Consider the following 20,420-nt stretch of genomic DNA (forward strand, 5'->3'; position numbering starts at 1 on the left):
GGGAAGTTGAAATGTCCCAAATTGTTAAATATCAGCAGTGATTTTTCCGTGATGATAGGCAGGGGGCTGCTGAAAGTGTCCTTAACTGTGAACAAAATTAGATTTTCTTATTTTGTAATGGTGAGGTGGCACCGCACCTCAATGGAAGAACTGGTGGACGGTTCCCAATCGCCCCCATCCAAAGGGTGGCAAGGGCTCTACATCCCACTATTGACTTATAGCAGGATTATTTGGCACACCTTCAACCCCCTCACATTCCCCTTAAGTGCCTCTCTCCCCTGCTTGAGATATTTTTGTACAAATACCACTTCATACAAACATTCACACACACATTCTACAACTACGTCAAAGGGTCATTAAAGGGAAACACCCCCATGAAGACACTTGAATTGTCAAAGACCTTTCTTGCTCACACACAATGTTGATGTGGAAGTTCATAAATGTGCCCACTAAGGGCCACCATGCCTGTGTACTGCCTGGTATCCGCACCAGACCCATGGCAGAGCGCCTTGCTCCATTCTAATATTGGGAGCGCCCATCCATAAGCATGCATCAGCTATAGAGCTGCATGGCCGCCTCTGTTAGAACTAATCAATTGCAATCAAAATATCATTGTAACCCTGCTACACGCTCTCCTAAGGGAGACCTGTTCCATCAGTATGGGTAAAGAGAGGTCAGTGAGGGGCACTAAGGGCTTTTCTGTCCTACTGTGGCAGGCAGTGAACAGGCCCCCTACTACGAAGAATTCAATAAGTGGGGAAATAATGGAGGTAATATATTAAACTTAAAAAAAAACACAGGTTGAAGAGTATAACATGATAATTATATATATTTACTAAGGAACAGCATCAAACAAAATGTAAATAAATATTGAACGATAAAGTAGAGTTTTCCTGAAGTACATGTATTCCCGATTTTCGTGTTTTCCAGTTCTGTGTTAGCTTTTGCTGCTTCTGGCACAGAACCAGCCCTGCCCTCCCAAGCCAGCGTTAAGGTATTTCGTTTTGTGCTAGAAGCACATTGCTGGGAATGGGGGTGGAAAGGGAACTCTGAGCTACCACCACACCAAAACTATAAAATAGATTCTGAAAGTTCAAGGAAAGGGTTCATGGTGTGTGGGAAGCATTGAGCAACACTGTTCTGTTTTCCAATCCCAGGTTAGTAGAGCAGTGTTTCATTAACCTTGTGAAAGCCCTGCTTGCTTTTCTGCACAAACCACCGTATCGGGCATCACTCGAACTTGCAGGGGGGGGGGTAGTTATTGGTTAAACGCAGAGTTAACTCCAAAAAAAGGCCGAAGTCCAAAAAAAGGCTATTGCAGGGAAAGACAAGGTGGTACTCACAAGGGACATCTCACTGCTATAGGGTTAGATGTATTCTTTTGGGATATAAAAATCTCACTGCTTCTGTAAGAATAATTTTCAGTTCTATGTAAATTCCCATTACACACAGAAGCAATAGTTTTCAATGGCAAGAAAATAAGGCCATATTGTTACTTGCCTGGTTACTCCGTCACAACTGTGACGTAAATCTCATGGGCTGCAATATAAATGCCATTATGTACTATGGGATTTATATTTCGGCAGACGGGATATCTGTCACCGTAGTGGCAAAGTTACCCGTCCGCCAAGTTCTAAATCAGGCCTAAAATCTCTTAAAATCTACGAGAGAGTGATTTAAATGGAGCCAAACATACACACTTTTTTTACCGGTGTTACGTATGTTGAAGAGACCATGTCCACATGTCTATCGCTTCTGCTAGGCATGCAAATGAGTTATACACATATGCACCAACATGTTTCTATTCTACCTCTCTACTTGCTGAAGCTATGACAAGGCAAGTGAAAATGCACTTTCCCCCAGTATGTCAGCCCTGGGATTATAACTTGTGAATCATCCGGTCGTCTGTCTATGTCTCTGCTTCAGCTTTCAGGAGGTACATACAAATACAGCTCCTCCCGGAATCATATGTCGGGGGAGCTTCAGCACTTAGAACAGCTAATCGGCCTTCCAGTTCAGACCACGAAGCAAACCAGTCTCAGCTGTACGGCCATGCTGATTCCGCAACCCAGTCCTAAACAGGGCCGGACTGGCTGTAGCGGCCACCGGGCGTTTCCCCAGTGGGCTGCCAGGGTGGGGGCTGGTTTTGGACCCCTGGGGGCCTGTTGTTGTTACCGGCAGCCGGTGCAATATCGGCCCCCTGTAACAAAAGCAGATGCAGTGTTTTTCACGTGACCCCTTCCCCCCACTCCCTCAACCCCCCTCACCGCGGCCGGCCCGACTTAAGTCAGGGCCAGTTTGCGTTCCCAGTCCGGCCCTGGTCCCAAACCCCAGGGCCGGACTGCCCTTTAATCCTATCGGTCATTTCCCCGATGGGCTGGCGTCCTTGGAGGCTGGTTGTGAAAGCCCAGGCCCGCTCCTGGTACCCCTGTCACTTTCCCAAGCTCCCAGAGGTTAATTGCAGCAGGCCCAGGGACCCTTCAAGAGAGAGGGATAAAGGAGGGAAGTAGAGAGAAAGCTGTCAGAGAGGAAGGAGAGCGCGAGAGGAGGGATAGGTGGATGAATAGATGGATGGAGAGCGGGGAGAGGAAGGGAGCTGGGCTGCTTTGACATGTGTGCCAGGGCTACTTTTGGTTCCCAGCCCCTCCTCAGCTAAACTCCCAGAATGCATTAGTACTAAAGAGGAAGTCACCCCCCCAAAAACCGAAAGATCGTGTTCTGCTGGGACCAAAACTCAGCCAGTGCAACCGCACACCCTCATGAGAGTGGTTAAAGCAGAACCTTTCTAAGCCAGTAAAAAAAACATTTTCCAGAAGTTGGCAGTCCAGTGGGAAGGGAATCTTTGATGATTCCCGTAATGTATTCCAGACACACCGCAGAGCCCTGATGGGTTTCATGCGCTTTCCCCATCATTTATTTTTTGTATTTATATCCAAACTACCGACATTTTGTAAGAGCACCGATGCATAGGGTTTTCATAAAATTACACAAAGGAAACAATGCGCTGGTGGCCCCGGCCTACTGGAGAGATGTGTAAACAAAGGCATTCACAGAACAAGGGGGCTTTTCTTATCGTCTACATTCATCCACAAAAGACTAGGCCCAGGGAGAGAAGGAACAAGAAATACACAAACATATAGTTGTAAAACTGGATAGGTAACAGAGCCTGAGCGGAAAAACCCGAAGAGTGGGAACGAAACATAGGACCAATTGGAATTGCACACTAAATAGTTAAAGTAACCTATACATTATTTAAAGCACTCATCCTAATCTCTTGGGAATGCTCTCGTGTATGGATCATTTCCATACTGATTCTCCTAAAAGGGAGACCCAATTAGTCTTAAGACACTTTCAATCGAATAATGTGGACAAATCAATAAAGTCATAAATGTATACCCGAGTGGTGGGGGGATCAAGGGGCGTTTAATGCTCTTTCGCTGACCCTGCAGGCCAGGAAAGGTTTGCTAACGAAGTAATGAAGCTTTGTTATTGATACAGGGCGGCCTCGATGGATGCACTCCCAGTAAGTCTGGTCTCAGGTGACATGTCTGTAAGAAAATTTAGAGAGGAGAAGGCAGTGAGATGGCCCAACCTAAACCGGTTCTTCATGATTGAACCCTTTCAGCAAAGGAGGTAATTACCAGCGGGTGTGGAGGTCTGGGTTAGTTATGGGCGCTGGCCAATAGGAATGGCGGCGGGCTACAAAAAAAAAGTGTCTGCCAGGTCTCAAGTGCTCCATTCCAAGTACTCTTAAGGTTTTTTGATTTTTTTGATAGTGTAACAAAAAGCAAAGGCTTCATTGTTTTAATACAGAAACTATTTTAGCACTCTAGTTTCAATTTCTAGTTAATAATTGTATGGCAAGGAATGATTAACATTAAAATAATATGACTGCTGTTGAGAGTCCAAAGGCACAACAGTAAAAAGGTAGTTCGACATAGCCTTCTCTTCAGGCTGCCAGTCCCAAAAACAGACATGTCCCCATTGTACATTAATGCAGACACCCTATCAGTTCTCATTCCATGTTTTCAAGTGAGTGCCTTCAGGAATTTGGAACATCATCTCAAGTTAAATATATTAGCCTTTTTAAATAAAGAACATATAATTCACCACTTATTAGATAAACAAGTGCACATTGGATTATACTTGTTTTCTTAACATATGTAATATATTCTGTAATTATATTTCTATCAATTTTAAAGATGCACATTCTACATATACTATAGCATGCTACACCCATTCTCATATAGTTTTTTCTCTATTTGTACGCTCTTTTGAAAATTGTGAAAATACGTTTAGAGTTCCTTTCATTTGATGGGAATTGGTTTACAAATTATCGCATGTTCCAATATTAAAAAATAACCAACGCATATCTCTTAAAAACAAGCTTCCATTGGCCAGATAGTAAAGACTGAGGGTACTCTGACTATGTATATACTCAAAACCTCTACAGTGTGTGAACAAAGCAATATGCCCGGGTAACATCTGAGGTCATGTTTGGAAGAAAATAGCTCATGACATCAGTGGGCTAGAAATGCTTTAGGGACCATTTGTGAAATAATCGATCTTAGAATGATCATTTAGGAAGTATGTTCAGCTGGAAGTGTTTCTCCTAGACAACCTCTACAGAGAGAGAGAGAGAGAGAGAGAGAGAGCGGAATTGAGAATGTAGATAAAAATACATCATCATGAAATGTACTGATGAACAATGACAAACCAATGACTGAAAAGGTCTGCACTTCGAATTGTGCATCTTACAGAAGCCCGCTCTCCATGCTCCTTAGGGTGAAGATGATTCTGATCTTGAAGTTGCTCGAAGGGTCTTATGTGGGGGTTTTAAACTGATGGAAAATATTCACCACCCTGTCCATTCCACTGTTTCATCTGACCTTGACAAAGCCGCAGCACTGGAGAGTAGTGGTGTCAGTACTTAATTTGAGGCGGTGGCTGCAGGAGGGGGCCACGGGCGCTTATATTTAGGGACCGTCACTTATTTTTCGGCATCAGATATTTACCGAGCGCAAGAGAGGGAAGAACACAAAGATCGGAAAGACGGAGGAAGAGAAAGTCAGCAAAACCCTCCCAAAGAGACAAAGCAGGAGGCTGCACGCATGGGATAAAAGAGCAGGCAGGGTGTGGAAGTGGATTCAAGTGGCATCAAACAATCAATCAAACAGCATTTAAAAAGCACAACACTGTCACCCTAGGGGTATCTGGGCGCTGTGTCTCTGTCGAAGAGCCAGGCCTTGAGTCTCTCTCTGAAGTCTGCCAGTGAGGGGGCTGTGAAGCTGGAGGGGAAGGCCGTTCCAGGTCTTGCCAGCGATGTAGGAGATGGGGCATGAGGTGGATTTAACACTACACAGCCTTGGTGTTTTTTTTCTTCACACACAGCCACTCTTTCTTTCACAAATCAAGCACTGGTGTAAGGTCACCAAAATCTTAGGAGTAGCAGAAGTGAAGTTACATGCCACCTCAGCATTGACTGCATCACAGGAAGTGACATCACTCGGCTTTGGACTGCGATGATGATGATGGACAATTTTTGAAACAATATTTGAAACACACACAGTAGGATCACATCAAAAATTGATTCATAACAGCTTAAAACAACCAGCTACTAAAAGTATCAGAATGCATTCATACTTATAAAGGCCACGGGTCAGGCGGATTAGACTACAGGGCTTACACAACAGTCCCAGGAGGGTGTGTGGTGTCAAATGACTGCATGACCCTTTATTCTCCTCCCTTGGTTTCTTGTACTGCATGAAGAGCCTGCAGGCTGTGTAGGACGTGTAAGTAGCAGCATGGGAGAGGTGGAGATGTGAGTAGGAGCGTATGACCTGCTATGCAGACAGTAGAGCAAGCATCCACTTATGGGCCTGGTAGAGAGAGTCTACTTCTGAGGGTCAGCAGGACAGGATGACACAATTCAGTCGAGGTTTGTGACAAGTAGTATTCCTCATCTGACACTCTTGGCGGGGTAAACCTGATGGGCAGGAATATTTCAGAGGTAGAATGCCTTTGGTAAGTCGGGGAGGAAAAAATTAAAATTCTCTGGCTCTCAGGACTACAGGGGGCACGTGCGGTGTGTGCCCTTTTTGACTGTGCCCAGGAAAAAAAGAGTATATGTGGGAATCACAAGTCTTTCTTTGTGCTCATGAGTGGTCCGCAAAGGCCTTACTTGTCACTGGGGGCTACAGCCTGTTAAGTGGGTTACTACATTATACAGGTTATGCTTCTTGGAGCTAATAAGGGGCTTGAATATGGCCACAATCAATATGTTTCTACGTGAGATCAGAATATTGTTTGTTAAAGAAGCAGATTTTTGTGGTGTGTCAGATTAGTTGGTTGGGATATTATCCTATTCCAGTGTGGTCAGAGGCAGAGATGCTGAAGGGCTTGAACAGAAAAATCTCAACCTCCCTATGTGACTTTGTGAAATACCACATCATCTGTTGAGGGCACCTGGCTGTGGCACATGGCTTTGTACAGAGTGTGGATGTTCCTACAAGTCATTGCTGGTTGAACGGTTTGTGAGCAGTGCGTAGCACTAGCACATACTGGCAGAGTCAAGGGTGATGCCTAGGTCCTTGATAGTTGCCTTGGTTGATACCAGAGAGGCAAGGACTAGAGCTGGGCAGGCATCGGTCCCATGTCTGTAGCTGGTGAGAGCATTTTGGGGTGAGCAATCCTTTAGTGGTAAAGGCTTGCCAAAATGGAAGCCTAGAGGAAAGACCTGGACGGTAGAACTGAAAGACATGTCTTTTATAATTGGAGGGGATGTCAGATGTGGTTTTGTGGTTTATGTCCCTTAGAATATTTTGGAGGGTCTGCTGCCTTCCGGGTGGTTGGTGGGTGTAAGGTCCTGTGCTGGTATCTGGGTGACCTGTGTGAACCTTGTTATCCATTTGCTGAAGTTGGGGATACTAAATTGTGCAGAACACTTAGGGCCTGATTACGAGTTTCGTGGAGCAGGGGCGGGACTGTCCCGCTGCCGCATGCCAAACCTGTGTGTACACTGCCTGCCATATTATGACTTTTTAAGTCATTGGCCGGCGGTTCTTTGGTGTTCCCGCAGCGGTGCCTATGAAATAGACAGGGCAATGGGAATGTCAAAGCCAGTGCCTGTACAGCACGGACTGGTGCTGTCCACATGCGGTGCAGGTACAGGGGTGCATGCACACAGGGGTGGACAACATGTGCCTCCCTGCATGCACCCCATGACCCAGAGGCAACAGGGGGCCCTGTAGAGCCCCTTTGTTTCCTCCTTGCCACATGTTTTCATGGAGGAGGAACCACAAGGAAACTTGTAATATGCTTGGCAGGACCGCGACGGTCTCACCAAGCATATTGCGGCCTCAAGACCGCTGGGCCACAACCAGTGATCTCTGATCCCTAGCGGTTGCGGTGGTGCAATAGCGGTTCGACCACCCTACTTAAAATAGAGCGGTCGGAAGACCGCCAGTGCCGCACCCCCGCAAGTGTGGCGGTCCATTGACAGCCAGACTTGTAATCAGGTCCATAGTGAGATCAAAGGGATAACTCTCAAAAGGCTACCTTCACTTAAAAATTCAGATAAACAGCCCTCACAAGTGACCGTAGGCATACTGTAATCACTAAAGATAGTCGTATGTAAACTTACTTTCCAGGCCACGTCCCTCCTAAATCTCATGGCAATCTCATCAACAAACGTGTAATAATGGCTGCTCTGTTACTTCTCAAAACTTTGAGTAATGCCCTTAGCCAATGCTATTTTCATCTTGTCTAAGGTCAAATCAAAATTCACTGCCTCTAAACAAGCATTGGCTCCTTCCTGAGCTTCAAGAGACAACTAAAGGATCTCCTCCTCAACTGTCACCATAGCTGAACATCGATCACCCTAGGCAGCATCTCTCTAGACCCTTAGCTCTCCCTATACCCACTCTATGCTATTTTCCCACCCGCATGCCCAATCACTGATGTGACCCGATTTAACTAATTATCCAATCAATCAGTCAGGGTTGGTAAAGTACAACTACTCACCCGTGAGGATCTCAAGGCGATGGGAGGGGTAGGGGACTGCTCCGTTGAGTGCTGGGGTAATCTGAAGAGCCAGGTATTGAGGTCCTTCCTGAACTGGGACAATGTGGGGTATTGCCGGAGGTGGAGGAGGAAGGTTTTCCAGGCTTTGGTTGCGAGGTAGGAGAAGGACTTTCCTCCCATTCTGGTCTTGTTAATCAATGGGGCGATGGCCAGAGAGAGCTGGGCTGATCGGAGGTGTCTTTTGGGTGTGTGGAAGGAGAGGTGGCTGTTCAGGTATGCGGGTCCGGTGTTGTGAAGGGCCTTGTATGCGTGGGTGAGGAGTTTGAAGGTTATTCTTCTTTTGACTGGAAGCCAGTGGAGATCACTGAGATGTTGGGGTATGTGACTGCGACAGTGGTTGTCGAGGATTAGTCTGGCTGCAGCGTTCTGGACAGTCTGGAGTTTGTGAAGGAGTTTCTTGTTGATTCCGGCATAGAGAGCATTGCTGTAGTCCAGTCTGCTACTGATGTGTGCGTGTGTGACAGTTTTTATGGATTCGGTTGGGATCCATCTGAAAGTTTTTCGAAGCATGCACAGGGTGTTGAAGCAGGTCGAGGATAAGGCGTTGATCTGGCGGTTCATTGTGAGCGATGAGTCTAGTATGATGCCAAGGTTTTGTGCGTGGTCCATCGGGGTGGGGGGATTTCCGTGGGCAGAGGGCCACCAGGAGTCGTCCCATGCAGAGTGGGTGGAGCCAAGGATGAGGACTTCTGTCTTTTCTGAATTGAGTTTAAGGCAGCTGTTCTTCATCCAGCTGGCGACGGCTTTCATCCCTTCTTGGAAGTTGTGCTTGGTGATGTTAGGTACGGTGGTGAGGGAGAAAATCAGCTTTCTTGAAGGGGGTGAGTGTGTCAGAGCAGTTCGTGATCCAGCAGTGGAAGTTGCGCGCTGCGGTGTTTGTGCCTGACGTAGGTGGTTGTGGGGTGCTGACGAGGGCGGAGGTGAGCTGGTTTTCTATGACGTTGTTCCAGCTTCTGCGGGGAGGCGATGGGGGTGCTTGTGTACGGTGGGTTTTTTGAAGTAGAAGTGGATGCAGTGGTGAATTGTCCAGAGGAGATCCCTCGTGTGGCTATAGGAGATGCTGTTTCCTCCGGTGAAGATGGGGTCGAGTGTGTGTCCTGCTGTGTACATGGGGGCGGTGACTAGTTGTTTCTGTCTTATTTTGGCAAAGTTCTTTCGGAGGAGGCAGTGTTAGAGTCGTCGTGGTTGTAATTATTCTGATTACAATCGTTATGCTGATGTTAACATGTATGTATGTAAAGCACTCTGATACCCTCGGGTCTTGCCAGCGCTATTAAAAACTCTTAAACAAATAATGTAAAAAGGGCAGGCGGTCCTATAAGTAAATTTGCTTCCTCATTGATACGCGAGTTTGTGTGAATGGTTGTATGGACTGATTATGGGCTGAATGTAAAAATGAGCAAGTGGTTGGATGAGTGTATGCATAAACACTGAGCCATTCTCCTGTGCTCATATAGGATTTAGAATTATTTCCAGAAGACATTCTCTTCTTGCCTTCTGGAGCCCTGACTTCTGTGTACTTTCCTCTCCTCCTCACTGCTGATGTTCATCATGAATATTGTTCCTACATCTGCATTGCTACCATGTACTAAATCTTGTTTCCCTGCAAGGTTTTCCACTGCGCCTATTGCTGAAGTTCGCTATATAAAGATGTCTGCAAAAGAAAATAAATGTGCTTCTTTGTCCCTTTGCTTACCTCTTTGTGCATGGTGAAAGGAAATACTTTGGCCAATCGCGGCTGAAATACTCTGGGTCATGTTGCCATCTTGCCCCTGCTCTGGCCCGTCATTTGCAGTGAAAATACCCTCACTTTTATTTTTTAATAGTGCTTATTCAGTTGTATAGCACTATGTGGCTCTAGATCCTTCAGAAATGTCTGTGTACAAAAACACTGAACATATTGTCGCCTTTGTACAAAATTTCACATGGTTATGATTCTGAATACAAATAAGGACACACCTACAATACACTGGATCTGGATAGAAGTAATGTTGGGGTCAGTCAATGGCAGAAGAGGACTTAGGAGGATTCCACAGGCATGGGTTCACGCCACCGCATTTCACAAGTTAGCTATAACCTAGCAATTGGACTCAGCGTCTGGACTTTGGGCGCGTGAAAGACAACTGGGCTAAATACAAGGGCATAGAATTAATTTTGTTGTAAATGCAGTGTTTAGCCTCAGAGAGTGATGCATTATTTTCTCTTGAGTCAATGTCATGCGCATTAATTTGAAATGGAATGATGATTAATTTGACAAACTGGGGTGATGAAATACTTGTCAGTCGATGTTATGTACTCAAGCAATTTAAGTGGAATAAATAGAGCATGTGGTGTTTACTCACTAGAGAGCAAGTATTTCTGTCTTTAGTCTGCTGTGTTCGTTAATTTAAAAGTAATTTCACTCAGCACTAAAACGTGGTAGGTTGTGCCGTCTCATGGACGTCAATTAGGGTTGACTAAGCATGACATGTAACTCCTTACCACCACCCCTCTCAGTGATCTGCCACCACCCCTATCAATGATCCACCATCACCCCTATCAATGACCTACCACCAACCTTATCAATGATCTACCACCACTCCTATCAATGACCTACCACCACCCCTATCAATGATCAACCACCACCCCTATCAATGACCTACACCACCCCTATCAATGACCTACCCCCGTTCCATCAATGATCTACCACCACCCCTATCAATGACCTACACCACCCCTATCAGTGATCCACCATCACCCCTATCAATGACCTACCACCACCCTTATCAATGATCTACCACCACTCCTATCAATGACCTACCACCACCCCTATCCATGATCAACCACCACCCCTATCAATGACCTACACCACCCCTATCAATGACCTACCCCCGTTCCATCAATGATCTACCACACCCCTATCAATGACCTACCACCGCCCCATCAATGACCTACCACCACCCATACCAATGACCTACACCACCCTTATCAATGACCTACCACCGCCCCATCAATGACCTACCACCGCCCCTATCAATGACCTACCACCGCCCCTTTCAATGACCTACCACCACCCCATCAATGATCTACCACACCCCTATCAATGACCTACCACCACCCCTATCTATGATCTACCACCACCCCATCAATGACCTACTACCACCCCTATCAATGACCTACCACCACCCCATCAATGATCTAACACCACCCCTATCAGTGATCTACCACCACTCCTATCAATGACCTACCAGAGCCTCATCCATGATCTACCACCACCCCTATCAATGATCTACCACCACCCTTATCAATGACCTACCACCACCCCTATCAATGACCTACTACCACCACCCCATCAATGACCTACCACCACCCCCATCAATGACCTAGCACCACCCCTATCAATGACCTACCACTGTCCCATCAATGATCTACCACCACCCCTATCAATGACCTACCACCGCCCCATCAATGACCTACCACTGCCCCTATCAATGACCTACCACCACTCCTATCAATGATCTACCACCACCCCTATCTATGATCTACCACCACCCCATCAATGACCTACCACCACCCCCATCAATGACCTACCACCACCCCCATCAAAGATCTACCACCACCCATCAATGATCTACCACCACCCCATCAAGGATCTACCACCACACCTGTCCATTACCTACCACCACTCCATCAGTGATCTACCGCCACCTATATCAGTGATCTTCGAAAAGTAATTTGTACATTTGGGCGCTCTTTACCTGGGTCTGTTATGAATCCTCACAGCTTATTAACAAATTGAAAAATCTACTTTTTTTAAAACCAGTCTACCCCACTGCAAGTTTCCAAATCTTTTATTTCATTTTCTGCATCTAGAATTTGTAATTAGTAAGGTGCCAAGCCTATTTCCAATACATGCCTGTTATTCTGTTTCCTTTATGACATCCCACTGGTACCAAGAGTGAGGTCTAACACTCACCGGGTCCCTTAGGGTGTTCATTGACCCCAATTATATATTTTTTTATTAACACTGCCCTGTTTAATGTAAGTGGTGCACGTGAACTTTCCACTCCTGCACAACAGTGTGATACATTTAAATGGGATCTCTTATTTTTTTGGCTGCCATGTTGGCTCTTGTCAAATCAAAGTGTACACATGATGTCGACCGACCAGTGTATAATCATGCGACCGCTTTCAGTAATTGAATTATAAACTAATATCTTATAGCTGGAAACAAACAATTTGATATAAATCGTAAAGCATAGGTCACTTTAGGTAAAACTAACAAATGTTCCAATTGGAATGCATGGGATGACTCCTGGTTTCCCAGCTTCCCGTGTATGGAGCCCTACAAGATGCCACTGGTGTGTTAGCGGGATCCATGTTCACATGTATGTCACAGTTGCTGTTGTTCTAAAGCATGCCACAGAGTTAAATAAGCTTCCTAGCACTCCACAGGTACCACTGGAAGACTCTATCTATTGCTTTGTCCTGCTTCTCTTCTGTGGCAGAGCTATGTGCTCAAATGTCCAGAGGCCCTCCAATGAATAATCCTGGTGATTTAACGCTTTCTAGGCCGCACGTTTTGTAAAAGAATATGTATGACATATTTACAAGCCCCTATCGCCACCACAGCGTCACTTTTTCTGATGTTGTTGTGGCGATAGGGGCTTCGCCTTATTTACAAGGCAGTGTTAAGCCACTTGATGTGGCTTAACACTGCCGTGTAAATAAGGCACCCATGCACGCTAGGGGCTGGCAATGGGTGTTGTGGTGGGCGTTCCACCGGAACACCTATTGATTTTGACGCTGGCCCATATTTACAAGGGTGGCGTAAATATGGGGCAGCGCCAAAATTAAGACCAGGGAAAACCTGGTATTACCCTGGCGCAACGAGGAGAAATGCATTGTGCAGCACACATAGAAACAGCAAAAGGCTATTGATTGTTTATGTGCAAGATAATCATTAAAAAAATATATGTTTTGTAACTTCTATGTGTGCTGCGTTAAGCAGCACACATAGACGTTACAAAACACCATTTCAAATTGTTTATGTGCAGGAAGGTGTCCCCTCCTGCACATAAACGATCTTCCTCTGCAATGCAGGCACCCTTGCACTATGCTGCAAGGGTGTCTCTGGCTCTAGGTGGCTAGTGGCTAAATTAGCACCAGCGCAGGGGGAAACGCAAGGCTCCCCGTATCCTTGTAAATACAGTGCTGCCCTGCGTTTTAGGCGTGGCAGAGGGCGGCGTTAAGCCAAGGAGGCTAACGCCGCGTTCCACCACTTCCTCGTAAATATGCCCCTATTTTTGGTGATAACTTGTCTAGTCTTTGAAACTGCCTGGCATATGGTTAGGGGATTTTAATCCTACAAATACCGTTAGGTATTATTTTTAGATGTTTCATTTCCATTTAACCCATTAGCAGCAAAATGGGTTGGATTATTATTATCCCTCCACAAATCATTTTTCTCCAATTTCCTCTTTTCGATTTTCTTCTCATTTATAAGTATTTAATAGCTAAAATGTGTTCTTTGTATGGACTTGTTTTGGACATTGTTTACTGTTTCACCTGCATTGATGTTTCTGTGTTTGTACCCTTACACCCCAATTTCCAAGAGTAATTCTTAACTCAGGCTCTGCCTAGGCTACACAGAGAGAGGCTAGGATGCTTCTGAGAAGTCCTCATTTGCCTCTGAAGTCCCCACCCCATTACTAAGTAGTTGTGGGAATTTAGCAACCAGACATAAAATGGGTAGTATGTCAGAATGCCAAATACAAATATTTCATAGCCAGAATACCGACTACCAAACCACCACAAAGGTAAGCATACATAGATAAGCAGAGATTTACTTTTCCTAACTCCACATCTACCTACTTTGAAGACAGTTATACTGACAAAGTGCATGCATGTAGAGTTAAGTATAATAAAGCTATACTTACCTTTGTGATATCTTGTTAGTTGATATTCTGGCTATGATATTTTGGTGTCCCAATATCTAACTCTTGCTATTCTGGTAATAACAGACCTCCAAAAATAAATGCTGAATAGGGAATAATGTGCTTGTGTTAATCAATTCAGTTGTCTGTGTTCTGCTTTAAACAATAAAATACTTGATCACAGAGTAAGTGAAGGTCTATCTGGAAGGAAGGCTGGGCTACAGAGACCACCTAGTAGGGATGTCCCTAAAGGAAGTTGTAGAGGGGATAGCTAGTGTTTGAAAAGCATGTGTCATCAGATAATCTAGACCATAGATGGCCATATGAAACAAAGTTACTCTTACTAATTTCTTTCCATTCCTTTACAGTTGGACGACCCGGAAAGCGGTGCTGAGGAAATGATGGATGAAGCAGAGGCCAAAGAAAGCATTGCTGAGCTGGGGTCTCATCAGAGCGTATATGAAGATTACGCATCGTCAGATTATCAGCCTGTCTCTTTGAATCCAGATTTCCTCAATGAAGGGGACTTCCAGCGAGCTGCACACACACTGACCAATGTGGTACCCGTCACTCCAAACTTCCGAAAGGGTTGGTATACAGAGGTGGAGCGTATTGTCAAGGAAGCATTAGTACCTCAGTGCGAAAGCAGGGAAAATCTTTACCTTATTGCGGGAGCCGTACCTTCTGACCAAACAATGACCAGCAATGTAGCCATACCTGAATTCCTGTGGTTGGCTGCCTGCTGTAACGCTGATGAGGCCTGGTCCATGGGATTCATTCAAAAGAACATAGAGACACATCCTGAAAGCCTATCAGTGGAAGAGCTCAAGAAGCAGCTCCCTGGAGACATCCAACTTTTTGTAAACAGCTGTGGAGAAGGCACTGAAAATGCTCATCAAAGTCAAGTATTGGAGACAATCAGTCAAAGGAGGTCCGAAGAGGCAGAGGAAGCGATAGGACCTTTCTTCCGGTTCATCCGATTCATTGCCCGTGTTGTATATGGAATTTTTAGAACCATATTCTATATTGTGTGGTTTATTGTAAGACAGATCTTTAGCATCATAGCAGGAGGCCTCTGCTGCCTTTGGAATGGGGTCACCTCTTACCTGCTGGCCATCAGCAAGGTGCTGGTGAACATTCCGTATGATATCCTACGTGTGTTTGGGAACGTCCTCATGGGCTGTGTCCGAACCCTTGACCATGTGCTGAGTGTGGTAGGCATGATAGCCAGGATACCGCTACGCTTTATTCTTGACCTTGGAAGCTTCCCTTACTACACAATCTGTGCAATCCCAACCGTGGCAGCAGAGATTGCCACTGGACTCTTTGGTTCTTTCGGCTTGCTTTTTGACAGCCTCTTTGGCGTAACGGGCGGGTCTTATTCTGTGACGTCATTTGCATGCAATAGGTTTATCCAAAGGTTTGCTGGCCTGACTGGAGGCTACGAGGAGTGATAGACCCATAAAAGTATGGCAGATCATTTTGAAAGTGAACACTTCACATGTGTCCGGCACTATTAATTCTTCAAGTGGTCATCCTTTTAATTTTGTTAACACAATTTCGCATAGATTTCTAAACTGATATTCATTAATGTCCACATTCTGTAGAGTGTCCAGAGCGACCAACCAGCTAAGAGGGATATAGTCTCATTATTAAACCACATAGGTGACGCTGCACATTGTTGCATGTGCTGAGTTTATTTGATATTAGTGTGCAAAGTAACCGCTGACTGGATTGTTCCCTGCAAGAATACAATAGTGCAAAAAGCGGGTTTGCCTCTCTATGCGCCTCATGGAATAGTGGGAGAAAGGCGTCACCTTTAGGACCCTTTCTCGGCTAGCCTTGTGAAAATGCACTTCATATGCGTTCTGCCTGATTGGTAATGTTGCAGACTACAGCTATAAGCGCACACAAGAGACAAACTCATGTATCTAGGGGAGACTTTATAGAGTGGAGCACTCCATTTGTAGGAAGAGTAAAATCTTGGGGTGGCAGGTTATAATGGGCGGCATCTTAATATGGATGCCAAGCAATGTCCATGCCAAGAGAAGATGGTGCCTGATGTGGCCTTCACAAAGCTAAGCAGTTTCTCATTTTGTCTCTAAGAACTCACAATAATGTAAGGAGCCTTCTGGCGCTATTGCTAATTTATTTGATGGAGATCTAGGTCACCGCGATCCTGGTTACGTGCATTGCAGACACCTGTAATGATAAACAGTTGCAGAGCGCAGCATGTCCTAACCTTCCTAGACTGCTACGCAGATATTTTTCAGCATCCGGCACCTCCCCCAAGTCTTTGATGGTCTCCCCAAATACCTCAAGATGCACTGCTGGCTCTACCTAGGTGAATTCCCTCTGATCTAGCATGGGCTGAAAGAATAGGTTTCTTATCATACCAGGACACAGAAACTTCGCTTCGGTGAAGCACTCTGCAATCCGCGCATCCCTCCTGTCGAAGGTAGTCCTCTATGCCCTATTACCAGTGGTATTTAAAAAACTGGTAGGACTGAATAATTGTAAGTTCTTTGTGGTCTGTTTATGCTATTTTAGGGACTTGGGGTTTTGGTTACTTTTGTTCAGGTGAAGCTGTATGGCATTTTATTGAATGAAAAATGTATTTTAAGCAACAGTTGCAATTTATGTGTACATGTGTATTGCACTTTGTGCAGTAGGATCACAGTGCGATATCAGACATGTTTAAAGGGTGAGCTAGGGACACCAAGATGTTTTGTGACCTCTCCATGACCTTTTCCATGCTCCACTACCTTTTGGTTAGGTTTGAGCTATAGAACTACCATATACATACATATATACATACAAAATAGTGAGGCAAAATTTGCAGTTTAAAAAAACATATTTACCAGTGCCTCGTGTCCTTGGGTCCACGAGACAGGTTCTCTTTATGCAGCCCACCCACAGCTAGACTCTTGTATAAGCAATAGCTATGCTAGCACAGAAAAGTGGTGGGGCAATAATAATTAAACAAAAAAGAAAAGAAAACTCACCTGAAGCCCACCACCTCGATGCTTTTTGGCTCTCAATGCACAGGCTCCCAGACTCCCCAGCACCAATCCTGACGCTGCTCTCATGCTGATATTACCCAGCATGAGCGAAGCCCTTGGATTGGGCAGAGCGGGCTGGTTTTATGCTCCATCAGGAACTGGGAGCCGTGCCTACTGTTCTCCATGCAACAGCCTGGAGATATCTAAAATATCTCAGTGCGCATGTCGGTTTGGTCGTCCTAAGACAGCCGGCCAAGTCCCACCACTCCTCCTGCTGCTGTGAGATGATGGCCTCGCCCTCAAGACTCGGCTCCGGCTTCGTCATGTAAAATAAAGTGATAATAAAGCAGTTTTATTAATTGCTTTATTACCATTTTAATTTACATGTTTTCATCTGCTGGCTCCAGCAGGGAGGCGACGCTCTTCCGCCATAACGGAGAAGCCACCACTGTGTATGAGACCTAAAGTAGAATAGGACTTGGTTAGCCTCCTGACATGCTAGCGCCTTCTCTAATAAACATTCAACCTCTAGTATATGCAACGGTAAGGCCTCTCACGGAGAACCTAACCACGAATAGCCGGAGTGCCCAAGCTTCACCCTGGTGGATTAAAATACAACGTCCTGGAGTTAGAATGAGGGAGTGAAACAACTCAAATACATAGAAATGGGCTGTATTCCACATTTAAAGAATAGATGTGTTCACAAAAGCACATTTGAGGTAAACAAACCCAAAATGCATTCTCGGTGGCCGCTAGATGGTCAAAAAAAGAAAATGATACTCTCTCTCTTTGTATATGTACTCTTAGCAAAAGTAAGGAAAGGAGTGAATAATCTGAATGTAATGCAATTTAGGGACAGTTCGTTTTTACAGTGTTATTTTTCAAATGGCTTTTAGACATGCACTGAAACTGGAATATATGTGTTGTCTTATTTAATGTACGTTTTTTTCCACAGAAAAAAATAATAATCAAGAAATTGACCCTTAACTAATCATTCCACAGTGGCTTTTAAGGCTTCCGCCATTTTGTTTCTGTTAAAAAACACTTTATGGACCTGGGTCATTCATTGGTGGGATCTTTGATGCAGGGATGGGAAGAATAGGAGGCTTGAGGGTTAAAAAGAGCAACATTTCCTATCAATTACTGAGACTGTACCCTGCAGAAACGTGCACTGAAACTCCTGTCTCGTTTCCCTGCTCTGTAGTGTAAATACATGTGTGTTATTCTTAAGACGTCTTTTCTCATACGAAAGTATTCCTGCTTGTGGGGATGCCGGAGGAGTCCTGTATTTCTGCAAAGGGCAGCTTATTTTGGGATTGTGAGTTTTGGCAACAGCAGCAGTGTGTCATTTCCTCCTCTGAGATTAATAATAAAAAAGATTTAATAAATTAGATTGTTTGAGACTGGTTTGTCTTCACCTTTTAAGCGTTGCTTGTTTTGTAATGTTTTTTTTTCCTTTCCATTGAATACTTCATTGTCTGCAATTAAGTTGAACATGACAGATCTGAGATAAGGACAAATGTTAATCTCCTGTAATATGCAGAGGGATGATTGGAGATTTAAACTGAAGAAAGTGTAGGATTAGGCCTTCAATACACTAAGCACAGAGTAGCAGTACAATAACTTAATTCTTTCAGAGGGGCTAACTTGAACCTAATATTCCTTTGTGTCACTTAACCATTCACATGTCTGAGACTCACACTGGGAATAAGTCTCCAATTTGTCGAGGCTCAGGCGGGGCAGCGCATTAAAAGCCATGACAGCCATCTTGAATCCCACTGGGAATCCCACAGGTTGATGCTGAATGTAAGAGGGTGTGTGTTGCATGCAGGAGGTTGAAGCATCATTTCAGTAAATTAGGAGTAGGTTGGGCAGGGTGGGGCTCACTCTTGAATGTTCCTCTATAACCACTGCTGTGAGCAGCAGACCCAGTATAACCAGTTTGCGGAATCAAATGCACCAAGACTAAGCTGCTGGTATAATTAGTTTCTCCTGAATGCTTTAGTCAAACATACAACATGTTTTTCACTCTGTATGACCAGCTGGACTACACTATTTTAGCTCCATTCTGTCCTGGATTGTGCAGTACACCACAGAGTGCTTTTGAGCCAAAGGGGCACACAGCACATATCACAAACACACTATATATGTGTGAAAAACGTGGCTTTATTGAAGACAGGTGCACATCACAAAATTAAACCTAGGCCTTTGCCGTACGAAACTAAACCTCACTATACATTCGTTCACCTACTTACACTTCCTCCCCCACCCCTTACATTCCCACCCCTTTTACATTCTTTTCTTGCAACTGTTTAACTCCTCCTTTGTATTTACCTGGTTATCTTTAACTCCTGTAAACTTCAACCTACTTCTATTAACATCTAACTATCTAAGTATCTTATATCTTAACATCTCATTTGTTGCTTCCTACCGGTGTAACTTGTTCACAACTCTAATCTTATCCTGTAAACCATGTAAAAAGTAGCTGCCAACCGCCTTACACCTGCTCCTAGCAGCAATCATATTCAAACAGCTCCCCTGTGCTCAAATGAAGTGACCGGAAACAAAACCAACGTAACCGAAAAAAAACAATAACAGGGAGGGCAGGAGGGGAAAATCTTTTTAACTCCCAATTAGTACGGCTGCCGTGTCACCTTGTTAAAATGGTGACACTGGACCTAAAATGGCTGGCTAAATACTAATGAAAACCAGCCCAAGGATTTGAAGCCCAAAAGAGCCCAATTGGGCCCATGCTTCACCATTGGCCCCAAAACCCCGGGATGCTTACCTCCCTGCGCTTGGGTGCCCCCCTCCCCAAAGCCCCATTGCATTATTTTCTTATGTTCACATTGAAATATCCAGTGGACATTTTGGGGTGTAGCTATCCTAGCCAGCAAATCCTTGTGATGCTTTTTGGGGGGTTCTCAGACAGTCAAGTGTTACTGAGTAGCATTCTGTGAGGGTACTGTTATTTTGTCACTGATGTACAGGGCCTCAGTACTAATGCACTCTAATTGGATAACTAACTTACCCTTTTTGGCCACATAACTCTCTGAGGGCAAGGAGGGTGAGCAGGCAAAGCTTACTGTGCAGCATATTTAATACTGCCAAGTTATGAGCAACCCTTGAGTAACTCCAACGTTCACAATGAGCCCTCAGGATATTGCAACATGGACTTGGAAATGTTTAAGCACACCAATTGAAATTATGCAGCAATCGTGCAGTAGTTTCTTTTAATAAGGCTCATTCATTTAGAATCCACTCCAGAATATCCTTGAGAGGAGAGATTTATTTGTCTGAAAAGGTGTGGCACATGTATGTGGTTCAGATAACAAAATGTTAGAGTGGAAAGACTCTGTCTGAAGGGTGTCTGCTTTGTACTCAATTGCGAGGTTGTGATACTTTTGATTCTGCCCTCTGT

The 20,420-nt window shown here is 44.8% G+C and overlaps 1 protein-coding gene across 1 annotated transcript in view; it reads left to right on the forward strand.

The window, feature by feature from the left end:
• The window catches only part of ENDOD1 (endonuclease domain containing 1), a 31,860-nt gene extending 13,473 nt beyond the window's left edge, over positions 1 to 18,387 (forward strand). The window contains exon 2 of the mRNA XM_085621414.1: positions 14,366 to 18,387. Within this exon, the coding sequence (XP_085477540.1) occupies positions 14,366 to 15,451 (1,086 nt within the window). The 3' untranslated portion in view covers positions 15,452 to 18,387. The remainder of the gene's footprint in view (positions 1 to 14,365) is intronic.
• The last annotated feature ends 2,033 nt before the right edge of the window (positions 18,388 to 20,420 follow it).

This window comes from Triturus cristatus, chromosome 8 (assembly GCF_964204655.1).
Source record: "Triturus cristatus chromosome 8, aTriCri1.1, whole genome shotgun sequence".
Lineage (NCBI taxonomy): Eukaryota > Metazoa > Chordata > Amphibia > Caudata > Salamandridae > Triturus > Triturus cristatus.